The following is a 15,433-nucleotide window of genomic DNA, read 5'->3' on the forward strand; positions in this document are numbered from 1 at the left end:
CTTTAAATAGAAAATTCTTCTTGGAGGCTTGACAAGTTGAAGAGGAGAAGAACATAGCAGGAGGCCATCCCAGCATCACGATGAGCGGCTAAATTCATACTAGGGTGTTGATGTAGCCATTTCCAAGTAACAATGTTTTAATTGTATTTTAGTTTGTTAAATGCTTGATAGTTGTATAACTATGAGAATTGATCTTAATGTTTATATTCAATCATTATGAATTTCTTATTTTGTCTTAGAAAGTCTCTTATATTGATTGAACTCAATCCTTCATATTTTATGTGATTATGTGAATGATTGTTATACAACGGTTTTAATTGACATATGATCAAGAGGGTTAGATAGGCCATGCTTAAGGAAGATGGATTGTACTGCACCCTAGTTTAGTGTAATTTAGGTAGACAGTTTGTACCAATCGAAGATGGGTTATACTTTTCCATTGATTGTGTGTATCCTATTAAAGACGTAGCTAATCTATACCTAAGGAAGACGGGTCGTACCGCATCTTAGTGGTTAGGTGGACGATTTGTGTCAACCGAAGATGGATTATACTTATTCTTTAGAGGTAATTTCTTGACTACTCAAGTGAGACAAACCCTATATCATGCATAATATAAATTTTTCTTATTAATTTATGATTGACCATTGTTATGCGGTGAGTGGTGAAATCAATCTCCTATTCTTTTTCTCATCACAACTCTCTTTATTTTTATGTCTTTTACTTTTATGTATTTATTTTTAGAAAACAAAAACCAAATCAAACATCTTTTTAATGAAGTTATATTTAATATTGAAAAACTTGATAGCAATTCCTACGCAGTCCTTGAGGTTCGACACCCTCAATATAGCCCTATTCTACAAAGATTCATACTATTGCAAGTGTTAATTATTATTATTGATATTTTTTGGTAAACAAAAGGCCACATCAATATCCACTATATTGAAGACAAAGCTAGTTACAAGACACTCGTACTCACATACCCTTATGCAGTAGTCTTACCTTTAACTCTGATACGAAGCCCATCGTGAACGCCCCAACGAAATCTTCTACTTGAAGGGGTCTTCAATGGATTCTTTTACCTTAGGGCCGATCCCTAAGATAGACTTCACACGAACTGTTAAGCGCATACCAGCAACGGCTTGAGAACTAGCGGATCTTCGATTCTCCCTAAACACCCTCTCTAAGCACTATGGAATTCGATACATAATTCATACAATTTACAAGCCTAAAGCCCTCTATTTATAGGCTTAAAGAACCCCTAAATCTGCACAAATTCGGACTCTGACTGTCGAGTGTCCGGACCAAAGTTAGTCTCGTCCGGACGGTCTTCTACGACCGTGTCTGAAAAGGAATTATGAAATTTCTCGAATTTCTGCAGGACGTCCGGATGCTTCTCTCTTTCTGTCCGGACATTCAAGTTGTATAATTTTTTCTTAACTTTCCAACAACACCAATTTCGTCTCAATCCGATACTTGAGCAGAGAGTTATGATAAAAACACTGAGACGTGTGCAGAAATCTTCCTAGAAGCCTGAAATGCGTCCGGACAGTGTTGCCCTTTAGTCTGGATGGTTGCTGTTTCCCGATCCGTGTCTAAACTTGAAATCCAACTCCGTGTAGAAACTGGAGAAGCTCGACCTAGCGTCCGGATGTCTTCAACGCTAAAGCTTCTAGACACTGCGGGGCGTCCGGACGCCTTCAAAGGCTCGTCCGGACGGTTACACAGAAATCGCCTGTTCTGACTTAGAAATTGCATGGAATCTTCATGGACATCTTCTAGAAACTTGTGACCATACACACGGCATGAAATGAACACTGTTCATATTACATAAAGACTCTAAATAGAAACCGATCATCCTGTTTAAATTGCAACCATTACATAAAGTGTTTTTGTCATCCAGAATGTAGCTAACATAAAATACTAACACACCTCATTGTCAATGTCCCCTCAAACAACCAATTGTGTCAATGTTCTCACCTAAACTATCAAAAAAATGTCAATGTCTCCCCTAATGACAAAAATACCCTTCATAAAATTATTAAAATTTAAAAGAAAAAACTAAAAAAATATAAAATAGCAAAAAGTTATAAAAAAAATAAAAACTAGTTTTTTTTCGTATGTTTTTTTAAAAAAAAAAAAAAAAAAAAAAATTGTTTTATAATTTTTTAGTTATTTTTCGTTTGTTTTTTTATTATTTTATTTTCGTTCTTTTTCGTTTTTCTTTTAATGTTTTTTTTTTTTAGTTTTTTCTTTATTTTCTTTATTTTAGTTTTTTTTTTTTTTAATTTGTTTTAGTTTTTATTTTTTTTTTTTTTTTTTTTTTTTTTTTTAGTTTTAGTTTTTCTTTTAAATTTATTAAGACATTTTTGTCTTATTGAAAAAAATTTAAAGTAATTTTTTTGTCTCTTTGTTGGTCTTAGGGTGGACACTGACATTTTGGTAGTTTAAGGAAGGATATTGACACAATTGGTAATTTTGGAAGCATTGACAATTAAGTATGTCTACATGATATAATTTTGATGTTTTTCTTTTTCTCTTTTGCAAGAGTCCAAATAACTGACAAATTATTTCAATTTTTTTTTGGGTAAATGTATAATAAATCCTTGAGTCGACGCGCGATTTGAAAATGGTCCCTCACGTTTTACTTTTAAACATTTACTTCTTAACTTTTTCGCGTTTTTGAATTGAGTCCTTTCGTGCATTTTCCATCCAATTTTGTTAACTCCGTTTGGCTGAGTCACCGTTTGGCCACGTCAGCATCGACACTTAAGCTTAAAACGATGTCGTTTCAATTTTTTTAATAATTGTATTAAAAATAATAAAAAAATTGAAAAAATTGAAAAAAAGGAAACAAAAAATGCCACGGGGTGGTTCGGCCACCCCCAGGCTGGCAACCCCTAAAATTTTTTTAGAGGGTTTGGCCCTTAGGGGTGGCCGAACCACCCCCATGGGCAAACCCTAAAAAAATTTTAGAGGGTTCGACCACCCCATGGACAAACCCTAAATTTTTTTTATAGGGTTTGGCCATTGGGGGTGGCCGAACCACCCCCGTGGCCCACCCCCAAGCACTTAAACCCATTAATTTTATTTTTTTTTTTGCCGTGGAGTGGGGTGGTTCGGCAACCCCAAACCGGCCGAGGGGGTTGCTAAACCATCCATTTTTTTTCTTCATTTTTATTATTTTTTATTTTTAAATAAAATTATTAAAAAAATAAGGAAATATTGAAACTGTGTCGCTTTTAGGCTTAGTTGTTGATGCTTACATGGCTAACCGGTGACTCAGCCAAACGGAGTTAACAAAATTAGATGGAAAATGAACAGAAATGACCCAATTCAAAAACGCAAAAAAGTTAAGGAGTAAATATTTAAAATTAATGGTTAAATAGCCTATACACCCATGTGCTTTACGACTTTTATTTTTTGCCCCCTCAATTTTACTTTTTATCAAATTTGGTACCTATGGTATATGGAAAGACGGAAATAGTATCTCTGTCTAATTTCCCGTCCAAAACTAACGTCCAGCCATGTCATCCTACAGGTGTCGACGTACATGCGCTTTACCTGTCCCCGTGGCACACTTCAGCGCTGATGTGGTTACCATTTTTTTTATTATTATTTTAATGATTTCTTTTTTATATATATAAGGTTTTGGCCCTTGGGGGTGGCCAAACCACCCCCGTGGCCCACGGGGGTGGTTCGGCCACCCCCAGACCGGCCGGTCTGGAGCTGGCCTAGCCACCCCCCTTGGCCAAAATGGGGGTGGCCGGCTACCCTCATGTGGCAGCCACCCCTAGAATTTTATTTTATTTTATTTTATTTTTTTAAAAAAAAAACCTTAAAATTAAAAACCACAATTTTTTTTCCCAATATATACCCCTGTGGTTTTATACATTTTATGATGTACCCCATGTGGTTTTAATAAGTACCAGAAATAGTACTTTAGTTTTGTAATTATATCACAAATGGTATTTTATACACAAATAATATTTGGTATATTTGGTATGCTTGTTTTGAATCAAAAGTAACATGTATGCCTGATATGTATCAAAATAACATGTTGACAAGAATTGAACCCTTCATAAAAAATAAAAAAATAAAAAACAAAAAAAAAAACACAATCAGTCATGTGTAATAATTGGAAACACAAAATTATATGTGTGGCTAATTGATATAACCCAAAAAATGACCAAATGTTTGTTACTTAAACTCAATTTTTTTTTTCCAATATATACCCCTGTGGTTTTATAAATTTCATGATGTGCTCCATGTGGTTTGAATAAGTATCAGAAATTGTACCTAGACGGTGGCTCAGCCACTCCTTTGGCCAAAATAGGGGTGGCAGCCACCCCAGATTTTTTTTTTAATATATATATATAAAAGAAATCATTAAAATTAAAAAAAAAAAAAAAATGGTAGCCACATTAGCGCTGAGGTGTGCTACTGGGACAGGTGTCGCGCATGTACGCCGACACCTGTAGGATGACGTGGCTGGACGTTAGTTTTGGACGGAAAATTTGACAGAGGTATCATTTCCGTCTTTTTATATACCACAAGTACCAAATTTGATTAAAAGTAAAATTAAAAGGATAAAAAATATAAGTCGTAAAACACATGGGGCAAATAGGTATTTAACCCTAAAATTAAAAAAAATTGGAAGTACTTAAGGATTTATTATAAACTTACCCTTATTTTTTAGTTCTTTCTTATTTTAATATTCAATTCATTTTCGTTAGAGAAAAGAGAAATGCTCATATATAGGTTGTGGGAACCATAATCTGAGATCACATCGGCGACGGCGAGGATATGCCATTGCTTCCATCAGTGCCGACTGCTGAGCGAGTGAGTGAGAATCAGACGTCTCCGAAATGCTGAGAAGAAAGCCCACCAAGATCCAAGTCCAAATCGAAGACAAGGACGAACTCGAGGAAGCCCGCAAACACACGGCCACCACCACCACGACCAACGCGGCCACCACCACCACGACCAACGCCGCCGCCGCCGCTCTCCTCCACCAACTCGACCGCCGCCCCAAAGACCCCTCCATCTCCCACCGCCTCGGCCTCTCCTCCCAATAGAAAACCTAAAATCCTCTCAACATATATAGCCTTATAAATAAATACTATTCTTCTTCTTCTTCTTCTTTAGTTTCTTGTGAATCGAAGAATCGACTGATTCATGGAGGTGGAGGTTAAGCTACGGCTTCCAGACGCGGTGGCCCACCGTCGCGTCACCGATGTTCTGGCCCCATTCCACGTCAAAACCCACCGCCAGGAGAATTGCTTCTTCGATGGCTCGGCCGGAGAGCTCTCGGCGAACCAAGCCACCCTCCGCCTCAGATTCTCCGACAACCACCCGCGCTGCGTCGTGACTCTCAAGGCCAAGGCCGTGCTCGTTGACGGCGTGAGCCGCGTGGAGGAGGACGAGGAGGAACTGGAGCCGTCGATCGGGCGCGATTGCGTGGCGGAGCCGGGGAAGCTGAGCGGCGTGGAGTCGAGGGTTTTGGGGAGAGCGAGGGAGGAGTTTGGGGCGCTGGGGTTTGTGGGGCTGGGAGGGTTTGGGAATGTGAGGCAAGTGTACGAGTGGAAGGGTCTGAAATTGGAGTTGGACGAGACTGATTTTGGGTTTGGAACTCTGTATGAGATTGAGTGTGAGAGCACTAATCCTGAGGACGCCAAGCAACTGCTCGAGGAGTTTCTTAAGGACAATGGTATCCCCTATTCCTACTCGGAGAAATCCAAATTCGCCATTTTTCGCTCCGGAAAGCTGCCTTAGTGAGTATTTTTCTTTTTTATTATCTTTTATTAATTTGCTGTTTGTTTGGATGGTATTGGATGTGAAATTGGCAATATTTGTGTTCCTACTGAATGTATTTGTGGGCATTCGTTTATTATCTTGTGAACATGGAAGCAGACTCCAAATAGTTTGTTGAGTTTAGCTGAGTATAACCTGCCGAAGTAAACTGAATAACAGTTGGTCTAGTCTTTTCTGTTATGTGATCTTCATTTGAAACCTTGAATGCTGTGATTGTCATCTTTCATGATTGTAGTCTATTTTATTTATGACTATGTTTTTGAAGTTCTCATCTTTGGTCTTGTGACCCATTATCCTTGAGCTGTTTGTTCGCTGAACCTAATTATTCCACCTTTAGTTCTACGTGGGCTTTGTTCCAAAGTTATTAGCTGTTTTTGTCAATTGATTCTCATTTGCAGTTGTAATCCAATTTGATGCTATTTGTTTTGCAAATGGATTATGTTGTAATATACAAGCAGAGTCAACATTCCTATTTTGTGAATATGACGGTGATACAGTAAACTATAAGTAACATTTATATTTGCTTTCATGTTCAGTCGTTTTCACAAATACAAATGGATGCATTCCTTAGTTTAGTGCTGATCTTAGAGCTTTCGTGTGAACCCATTCAAATTCTAGTTTTAACAGCCTTTAAGGCCTTGCACTTATCAAAAAAAAAACAGCCTTTAAGGCCTTGCAGACTTGCTTGGCTATAGTTTTGGTACTTACAAGTGTATTCCATTCTTGTAACCGAGCCTGCATCAGCTTATCAAGACTTAGGCAACAAGAAGTGTTCAATGTTTTCAACTACTTTAGTTTGTCAGCCTTTATTTATCACGTTTTTGTATGCATTTCTCTCCCTTGTCATCAAGGTTCTTGATCAAATTAACCCTTGATAATGATTGACACTGTCTGGCCTTATTCCTGGTTATCTAATCTTCCCTACAGAATTGGCAGACAACAAAGGCATCAAACCCTTCTCTTGACTAATGTTTATCATGCAAGAAACCTAGTGGAACCTGAGTGCTAGTATTGCGACTAGAAACCCTACTATGTTTAAAATGTTTATCTTAATGAACTAACTCATTTTATTTCTCTGTATATGTGCTAATTGAAATGGTAATGAGAAAAGGATTGTGGTGTTTGCTTGTTTTGTACTTTTGTTTACCTATGGAGAAAGAGCAGGACAATAGACTTGACATTAGTGTTATGAGACCTCAAAAAGTTAGTCCAACATGGGAAGATGATTATAAAGGAGCTCATGAGTGCTAAATTTCACATTGGTTTCTTGTTAGGTGAGATTAAGTGTTGTAAGTGGTCTTTAGAGAGTTCTAATGGCAACTTGATTAGTCTTTTTTGAATGATAGCGCAGATGTGACTAATACTTTATGTCATTACAAATGTACCATCTCTAAGTGATCTATCGCCTTGATGGTGGAAACTAATATTCCATGATTGAAACTAAGTTTTGCTATGTTAATTGCAAAGTTGATGCTTCTCCCTAATCTAATTGCTCCGGCTATCGATCTCACTCATATGTAAATCTTACGTTTGAAATTTTGATTGGCTTTACAGATATTATTTATACATTTATTTTGCAGGTTATCCCAGGCAATGATTATCAGACGCCATTGATGTGAAAGATGTCCTGGTGTTGATGCTAGGGTTATAGTCAGATTCCCTTGTCAGTTATCAAGCATCTTACCACCAAATGTTGTGTCCCGTATAAATAAGCCTCTAAAGTTTGCAAGAAGGCCATTTTTTTTCTTATGTTAAACTACTATCTTATAAACCTCGTGGCCAGATTTACCAACTTTCTTTGTTTGATTTGAGTGTTTTCTTTTACCCTATATTTAGGGACCAACCAATGCAACTTGAAATGTTTTAAGGAAAAAAGATGAAATAGAAGAGAAGATACTAAACAATCACCTCTTAAGGTTAAGTTACAATAAATGATTTTTATTCGCATTGCCAAAGTCCACATTGTATAAGATTGAATACCTGCATGTTTACGTGCAGGATCAGCAAAGAGTCCTGATATCATTTGCTAAATGAATTGGTGGCTCAAACAACTTGCAGCTTGGTTGAGTTGCTAAAAAAGTGTTTTTGGTAATAGTTTTTGTTTTTTCTTGCTGAAAGTGTTTTTGAAACATTGCGCGGATCTACTTGTTTTGACATGACCAGTAAAGCCAGAAAAGATTATTTATCACCTACACTGAAATACTGAGTTAGCCGCCTGTGACTAAATTTTCAACTGAAACGATGCTAAACAGGATCTCTGGTTAGATCTTTCTGAAAAGAAAATGCATCAGGTTTCTCCCAAGGCAGAACAGGTTGACTGAGCACCATTCTATCCAGCAAACAAAATCCAGTAGCAATATGATATTTACTCATCCAGAATAGAACACCCGGATGAAAATTCCAATCACTAATTGTACATGAATAGCCATTAATTCCACAAGGGGGAACAATGTAGATAACACTAATACTAATACTAATTAATAATAACAACAATCAACAACATAATCAAGACCAGAACAAATGTTCCACTAAGAACTGGACTGGTAAATCCTACACTACGCACTAGGCAGACTGACTAGCTGAATTTTCCCTCCATACTCCAAACTTCTAACTAGAATGAGGAAGCAAAAATATCCACGTACATTCTCACTTCCTCTTCTTTGTAGGTGGCTGGGGAACCTCTTCTTCCTCCTCTTCTTCCTCTTCCTCCCCATCCTCATCCTCGTCTTCATCGTCACCATCATCATCATCTTCATCGTCATCCTCATCATCACTACCTCCATCACCATTGGCTACGGGATCATCCTCAGGATCTCCTTCATCCTCTCCTTCACCTGAGAAGTCCTCATCGCCTGCATCATCCTCCTGATCATTAACATCATCATCGTCTTCATCATCCTCATCATCCTCTGTTTCACTGGCATCTTTGTTCTCCAGATCAGGGCGTCGCCTTCTGCGAAGTTCTTCTAAAGGAAACCTGCAGACAAGAAGTAACACCCACAAACTCAATTTTAGTTTCCCACAAAAGCCCATATTACAAGTACATGACGCAAAGAAGACTAGCATTACCTTTCATCCATTGCAGTCAATTTTGGTGATTCACTGAGCGATCCTGTCTGAAAAACCTTAACTAGTGTTGGTGAGACAGTCCATTCAAAGATGCATAAACCAAACAAACAAATACCACCAGATTTCGTTCATATCATCCACCCGAGGGCTTATCTATAGAACGAGGGCTTTTACATGTATCTCAAATTTATTTATTTTTTGTACGAATGATAGTATTTAAAAAAAATTGAGACCAATAAAAGGAGGCAGCTGACTCCTAACAAAACATCAAGGAGACCGCTGCCTTAACAGCTGACAGGCCAACAAAAAACAAAAGAAACAAAAACAATACCCTACATAGGAAACCACACAAAGCACTACAACAAATCTTTTTATTCTTGATAAGTAAGAGCACTAGAACAAATCAACTAACCAAAGCTCAAGATAGTATCAGATATGCTCATTTTGCAAACAAAAATCATAGAGGTAGATGCTCATTTGTTGTCTTAGAAGCTTAAAGGGTGATAACAAATTCGTTTGATGTTTTGTACAGAAAAAAGTGCATGAATTTCTCTTATTAGCCATGACACTTGGTGCAACACCCAATAAAAATTAATTGTCCAACTCATAGACCTGCACTTTTCTTTCGATGCCCTTCCTATTTGTTGCCAAAAGATATAAGATCACAACTTTTTAATTTTTGTACATTTGATGAACAAGGGGCAACACCACATCAATGTGATACTTAATATATATATATATATATATATATATACCCACCCCTGTCAAGTAAACTTTGAACCTGTGTAAAACGCCCCCTCCATACGGATCGGGTAATACTCTGGCTTCGTTGGTGAGCTGGCCCCAAGAAATTGTTTACACCCAAGGAGATTCGAAACTTAGACCTCATGGGACTACCACAAAGACCAAGGCCCTTACCACTTGAGCCAACCCCTTGGGGTTAATATATTTTATATATAAAGCAGACAGCAATAGAAAAGACTAAACCAACTGGGGAGGATTGTTAAAATCGGGAAAGAGGATCAAAGAATAAAGTACTCTATGCTAAACCAACTAAAATACAAGACATAGGGCCTATAGAGCAATAACACAAGAAAACTGTAACCATAAGCATACATTTTGAAAGCAGAATGGTTCAACGTGGTTGCGAGCAATAAGATTATACAAATGCAGGATAGTATAAGTATATAATTCTCCATTAGCCAAAAATAAACATAATGCATTAAATAGAATGCCATGTTTATGCAGAAAACCAAGCACAAAGATGCACAAAACCCCCAAACTCCAACACTTTTTAAGTAAGTTCAGGATTCATATCACAAACAATTCAGGTAGTTCCACTACAGCCAGAACAAAATAATAAAAAAAAATTTAAAACAATATCCACACCCGATTAAGAAAAATAATTTCTCAACAAACCCTTGTTCAGTTGTTGTCAAGCAATAATTAGGGGAAAAGAGCTGTGCCCTGACATTCAGTCAAAACAACCTCACTAACTAAAGCACATCCTTTTGTTACCAAAAACGCCCAATGTACAACGCTATATGCAGATTAAACAAGAAAGGCATGTTTTAATAATGATCCAGCCCACAAGAACTAAAAAAACTAAAGGACTGTTTGCTCCCCCCACAAAAAAAGAAAAAAAAAAAGGAACATACAAAAGAATAGAGAATAATATAAGTAAATAAAGGGAAAACCTTAGTATGACAGCAAAATCCATAAGCTTCAAGAGCAAATTAACCCCAAAATTACAACAACGCATGAAATTTTCAACTATCTTAAGAAAAAAAATAGATCAATATTTCTGGAATAATTAGGTTGAGAAAAGCTATACCGCCATGAGAAGGCAAGCAAGAGACTTTCCAGCAGCAAGAACAGTCTCCACCACCATAGCTTCCACAACAGAGCACACCCACATGGTCCTCTCCACAGAGCTCAGGCCCACCATCTCCATTGCCCCCAATGTCACTCTAAAAAAAATACCCTAAAAAAATCAGAGAAAAAAAAAATTGCACAGAGCGTGAGAGAGAGAGAGAGACAGAGAGAGAGAGAGAAATACGTCTGAAAATTGAAAAAAGGCTCAGAGACAGAAAGCGATTGGTCTCTGGGATTGTGTTTGGTCCGGTTAGGGTAAACCCCAGGGTTTGGTCCGGTTAGGGTTTTTGAGAATTGTGATTTGTGAGTAAATATTTTATTTCAAAAAAGTAATAAGATCTTTTCTTCCACGAAACTGTAAGAAATATTATTGGACTTTTCGCATGAGATGGAGTGAATGTAGCAAAAATTGGTGTGTCTATAGTAAAAAAATTTCTTCTAGACTGGATGGAGGCTTTGGATCTAGTGTCATTAGATTCAAAATATAAGTTTCATAAGCCAATGAAGTCTTTCCATGTGTCATCTAATATTGAGATGAGTGGCAGGTTGTAGGTATCTGAAGTAGTCTACGATGTAGGGAATGATAGTCTTCCTTCAGATACTTGTCATTTTCATAGGATAGGGCACATCGAAGTTTAGCAAACTTCAAGAATCCAATGGCATTTATGCTGGCTCAACCTAAACCAATAGGATTTCTCCATTTTAAATGAGCCAGAATTTAAAATTGTATATAAAATTAATATTAATGCATTTTTTTAAAAAATAAATAAAAAAAATAATGCTCGTTGGTTTGGCAACCATAATTTCAAAAGCAAATATGATTCTGTTTATACATTTTTTAAAAATAAATCATATTTTGTTCAACTTTTTCTAATTTTATCTCACAAAGTCAAACCTCGAAATTAGCACATCAAATAAGAATTGAATTCTAATTTTAAAAAATCGAACACCCAAATAAACTAGTAGAATCCTATTCATTGAACACATCTTATTTGATGTTCTATTTTTGAACTCAAGATGTAAAACTAAAGAGTAATACCACATATTATTCTTCTATCGTACTCTCATTTGGCTGATGTGCTAGTACCCAATAGTTATTGTTAAAAAAAAAAAAAAAAAAAAAAAAAAAAAAAGAAAAGAAAGGGGAAATTATAGTTTAGCCCCCTAAAAACTGTCAGTTGTTTTGCAAGTAGTCCCACGAACTATCAATGCTTAAAATCTAGCTCTCAAATTACCAAAATGTTTCAATATACATGGTAACATAGGTCCCACAACAATTGTGAGTGTGCGTAAAAGTGTGTACAAATAACACATCTCATTAAAATCACATATGTTTCTCATATTGCTAAATGACACTCGACAATTTATTAGCTAATTTATATCCAAAATAAATACCATCAATTTCACTTGAAATGGGGACGAACTATTTCAAAATCCAGATTAGATTTTTACAAGATTTAACGATATACATGATACTACATCATTTAAAAATTTCAAATGACGTGACAACGTAAATAATATATATACCATCAAATAGTATAAAATTTAATTTGGATCATAACCAGTTAATCTCCATTTTACTTTAAATGGAGAGATGTGCCATGATTTTTATTGGTAATGAATTGCAACTTCGATCAGAAGTATTGTAGGTTTTGATATATCTATACCTAGTTTTTTAATTTAAATATGAAGGATAAGTTCATAACATTCTTTCAATTTGCAATCCTCTTGGCTACAATTAATAGTGAAAAGCTTTCCTTTTCTTTTCTTTTCTTTTTTTTTTTTTTTCCTTTTTTTTTTGGTGGTAAGAATTAGGTGAGATTGGATATGGCTGAGGAAAAAGAAGGTCAATTGAATGAATTAAATTAGAAAAATGGCTATCTTTAATGGAGAAATTTCGAAACTAGAAAAGGATATAGAAAGAAATTTGAGTAGATAAAAACAAGGGAAAAATCAGAAAAGAAAGGATAATAACAATTCAAACAAAGAATCATTCAGTTCAATTTGTTGGCTCCACCAACTGCATGTAAACATTTGAAATACAAACAACATTATCAACTACAATGCATGGTTTAGATGACTAATTATAATTAGCTTGTGTTATCGATCCCATGAGAATAGGTCTTCAAGGTTTTCTTATACGAGTGATCATCTTTATTTTTGAAATATGTCACGTCAGTCCGATTAAAATAACAGTACTCTTTGCTTTGAAATTAATTTCATAGACTATTCATTAAGGGCTCGTTTGGGTTTGCGATTTCAAAATTTTCTATTCAAAATAACGATTTAAAAATGTGCAATTTTTAAAAACACAGTTAAACGTTTGGCAAAATCGCAGTTTAGCATTTAAAATTCTGCGTTTTCAAAAAAACACCATAGTTCTTACCTGCAATTTAAAAGAGCAGATTTTCTGCGTATTCAAATCACAATTTTTAAAAACGCAATTCCAAACGATTTATGTTATATGATTTAATTTAAAATCGCAATTTCAAACGCACCCTAAATCTAAATCTGAAGCTTTTAATGATCATGCCAATAAAAAAAGAATTTTGTTGCATATATTCACTTTGGTACTTGTTTTCCTTCTTTTTCGGTATAACCTTACATCCAAGAAAATGATCAAAGATGTGGAAAACCATTTAGATAATTATTAAAGAAATAAATATACAATATTAGGCTAGTTGCAAAACATAAACATTTCATTCAGATTAAAGGAGATTGAATCAGTATCAGACTAAAGAGCAACTACACAACATGGCTGCAGCCTAGCTTGATTAAAAGGCACATTGTAACAAGAAAGATGTTCCTCAAAAGCAATTCAGTTAATCAAATGTGTAAATTTTCTGTTTGTCCTGAGGAAACAAGAAAGGATTGTGTGTTCCATGGTTGATTGCATCAACACCTTGTACAGATAATTTAAACAAAATGTCTCACGAAAATTATCAATCCAAAATGAGGTAAATGAGAGAGACGGAGTTCGAACTCAACCTCTATTATGATACCATACATCTTAAATCATCATTTATCTCAAAAGTTTAAGCTGATAAGAATAGATAAAATTTAATCATACTTTAACGACAAACTGATTATAAAATCATAAACTCAACAACAAATAGAAAGGAAAAAAACTGCAATAACAGAGAATTAATTAACATGCAAGGCAAAGAATCCAATGGCCTTACAAGCCAAATGATCTAAGCACAGCTTGGAAAAACAAACCTAATTCAACAACAAACGAGACACTCAAACTTAAACGACAACGAAACATGCTCATAACCTAAACGACATTTTATTTCCTACCAACTAACGACACCAACAGCCATTCATGCATGGCTGACTTGAAACTGTAAATAAAAAAAACCCACCACTTTAACCTAATGAACCCACATAACTTGCATTTTGAAGCATAAAGCATTTGTTGAGTACGGGTCGTCCTTCTTTTTGCTGATCATAGTTACAACAAAGTTCTTTGACACTGTCGTAGGGCTTTCCATTGTCACAACGGACGCCCTTAAATCGTTTGAGTACGCAGCAAGTCTGGTAAACATTATCTACTCCTCTCCAACAGCGGTACGTAACTCCGGAGCCTTCCCGACAGCCGCCGATAAAACCACCATCGAAAACTTTAGGCAGCTTCAGTGCAGGCGGCTTGAAAGCCGACGGCGGCTGGTTGCCCAATGCTAGCGATGGAGAAGCCTTCTTCTGGTGACCACAACTACCCATCAACCAACCGATAAACAACATTTCAGGTTCAAAAAGTACAGATTTAGAAGCGCAATCATCATAATATTCTTTAACAACCCCACAGCATGTTGAGTTTACGTGGACTTTCTCTCCTTTGAGGGCGACAAAGGAATCGAGATTCTGGCGAACACATGTTTTTATTGTGTCGTCCAGGACTGAAAAGCATTGCTTGAACCAAGTAAAGAAATTGTGTGAGCCTGGGCCGTCATTCGGAGGAACATGATGTGAACCATTAACATCCTTGGCATAAGCACGAGGCATGTTTGTAGTCAAACATGTGAATGAGACTGAGAAAATGATGAAGAATATGGCTGCAAATAAATCTTTCTTCATCATGGTTAAAACTAAATTTCTAAGTGAAGGAGCAAACGATAATAAAGTTTGGTAGACTCGGATCCTATATATAGAGAGAGCATATTTGTTAGTATCTCAAATTTGTTTTTCAAATATAAATTTGTTAGTATCGTAATCGTATCCTATATATCGTTTTAAAAATCTTTTTTTAAAATTTGAATTTGTTAGTATCTCAAATTTGTTTTTCAAATTTCATAAATTTTATCGCTCTTTCTTCCACCAAACCTCTAATATACTTGTAATATTTCCTTATTGTACTCCGATTTCTCCTTTGTGATTTGAAGTTTTCAACCCCTACAATCAAGTGTATTTTCAAGTAAATTTTTCCAATTTTTTTATTTATTTATTCTTTTGGATATTAGAATCAATTTCCGAATTTTCTTAATTATATAGTGTGATATATATTAATTTTCCAATTGTTAATTTCACATTACCATCATTTCATTTCTAAATTTACTAAATTTGATTGTCTGCTAATTTTAAATTTCTAAATTTTATTCTCAGAGAAAAGAAAAGGAAAAGGAAATAAGATAAATACCACGTAAGTCTCTCCAAATAATTATGCAAATCAAGACGGGC

At 35.7% G+C, this 15,433-nt stretch overlaps 2 protein-coding genes across 3 annotated transcripts; one reads left to right on the forward strand and one right to left on the reverse strand.

The window, feature by feature from the left end:
* Positions 1-4,720: 4,720 nt before the first annotated feature.
* LOC133857047 (triphosphate tunnel metalloenzyme 3) lies at positions 4,721-7,604 on the forward strand. 2 transcript variants are annotated; one of them, XM_062292151.1, is made up of 2 exons: positions 4,726-5,772; positions 7,393-7,604. In XM_062292151.1, coding segments are annotated over exons 1-2 (597 nt in total). In that variant the 5' UTR covers positions 4,726-5,176; the 3' UTR covers positions 7,394-7,604. The 2 variants fall into 2 exon arrangements, with proteins under 2 accessions (XP_062148136.1, XP_062148135.1); XM_062292152.1 differs by lacking the exon at positions 7,393-7,604 and having other exon boundaries at positions 4,721-5,773.
* Positions 7,605-8,139: 535 nt separating this feature from the next.
* LOC133857048 (uncharacterized) lies at positions 8,140-11,060 on the reverse strand. Its single transcript, XM_062292153.1, has 4 exons — positions 10,941-11,060; positions 10,716-10,851; positions 8,882-8,928; positions 8,140-8,789 (listed from the first exon to the last, which is right to left on the reverse strand). The coding sequence occupies exons 2-4, from the start codon at positions 10,833-10,835 to the stop codon at positions 8,459-8,461; spliced, it is 498 nt and encodes a 165-aa protein (XP_062148137.1). The 5' UTR covers positions 10,836-10,851; positions 10,941-11,060; the 3' UTR covers positions 8,140-8,458.
* Between the last annotated feature and the right edge of the window lie 4,373 nt (positions 11,061-15,433).

This window comes from Alnus glutinosa, chromosome 14, assembly GCF_958979055.1.
Source record: "Alnus glutinosa chromosome 14, dhAlnGlut1.1, whole genome shotgun sequence".
Lineage (NCBI taxonomy): Eukaryota > Viridiplantae > Streptophyta > Magnoliopsida > Fagales > Betulaceae > Alnus > Alnus glutinosa.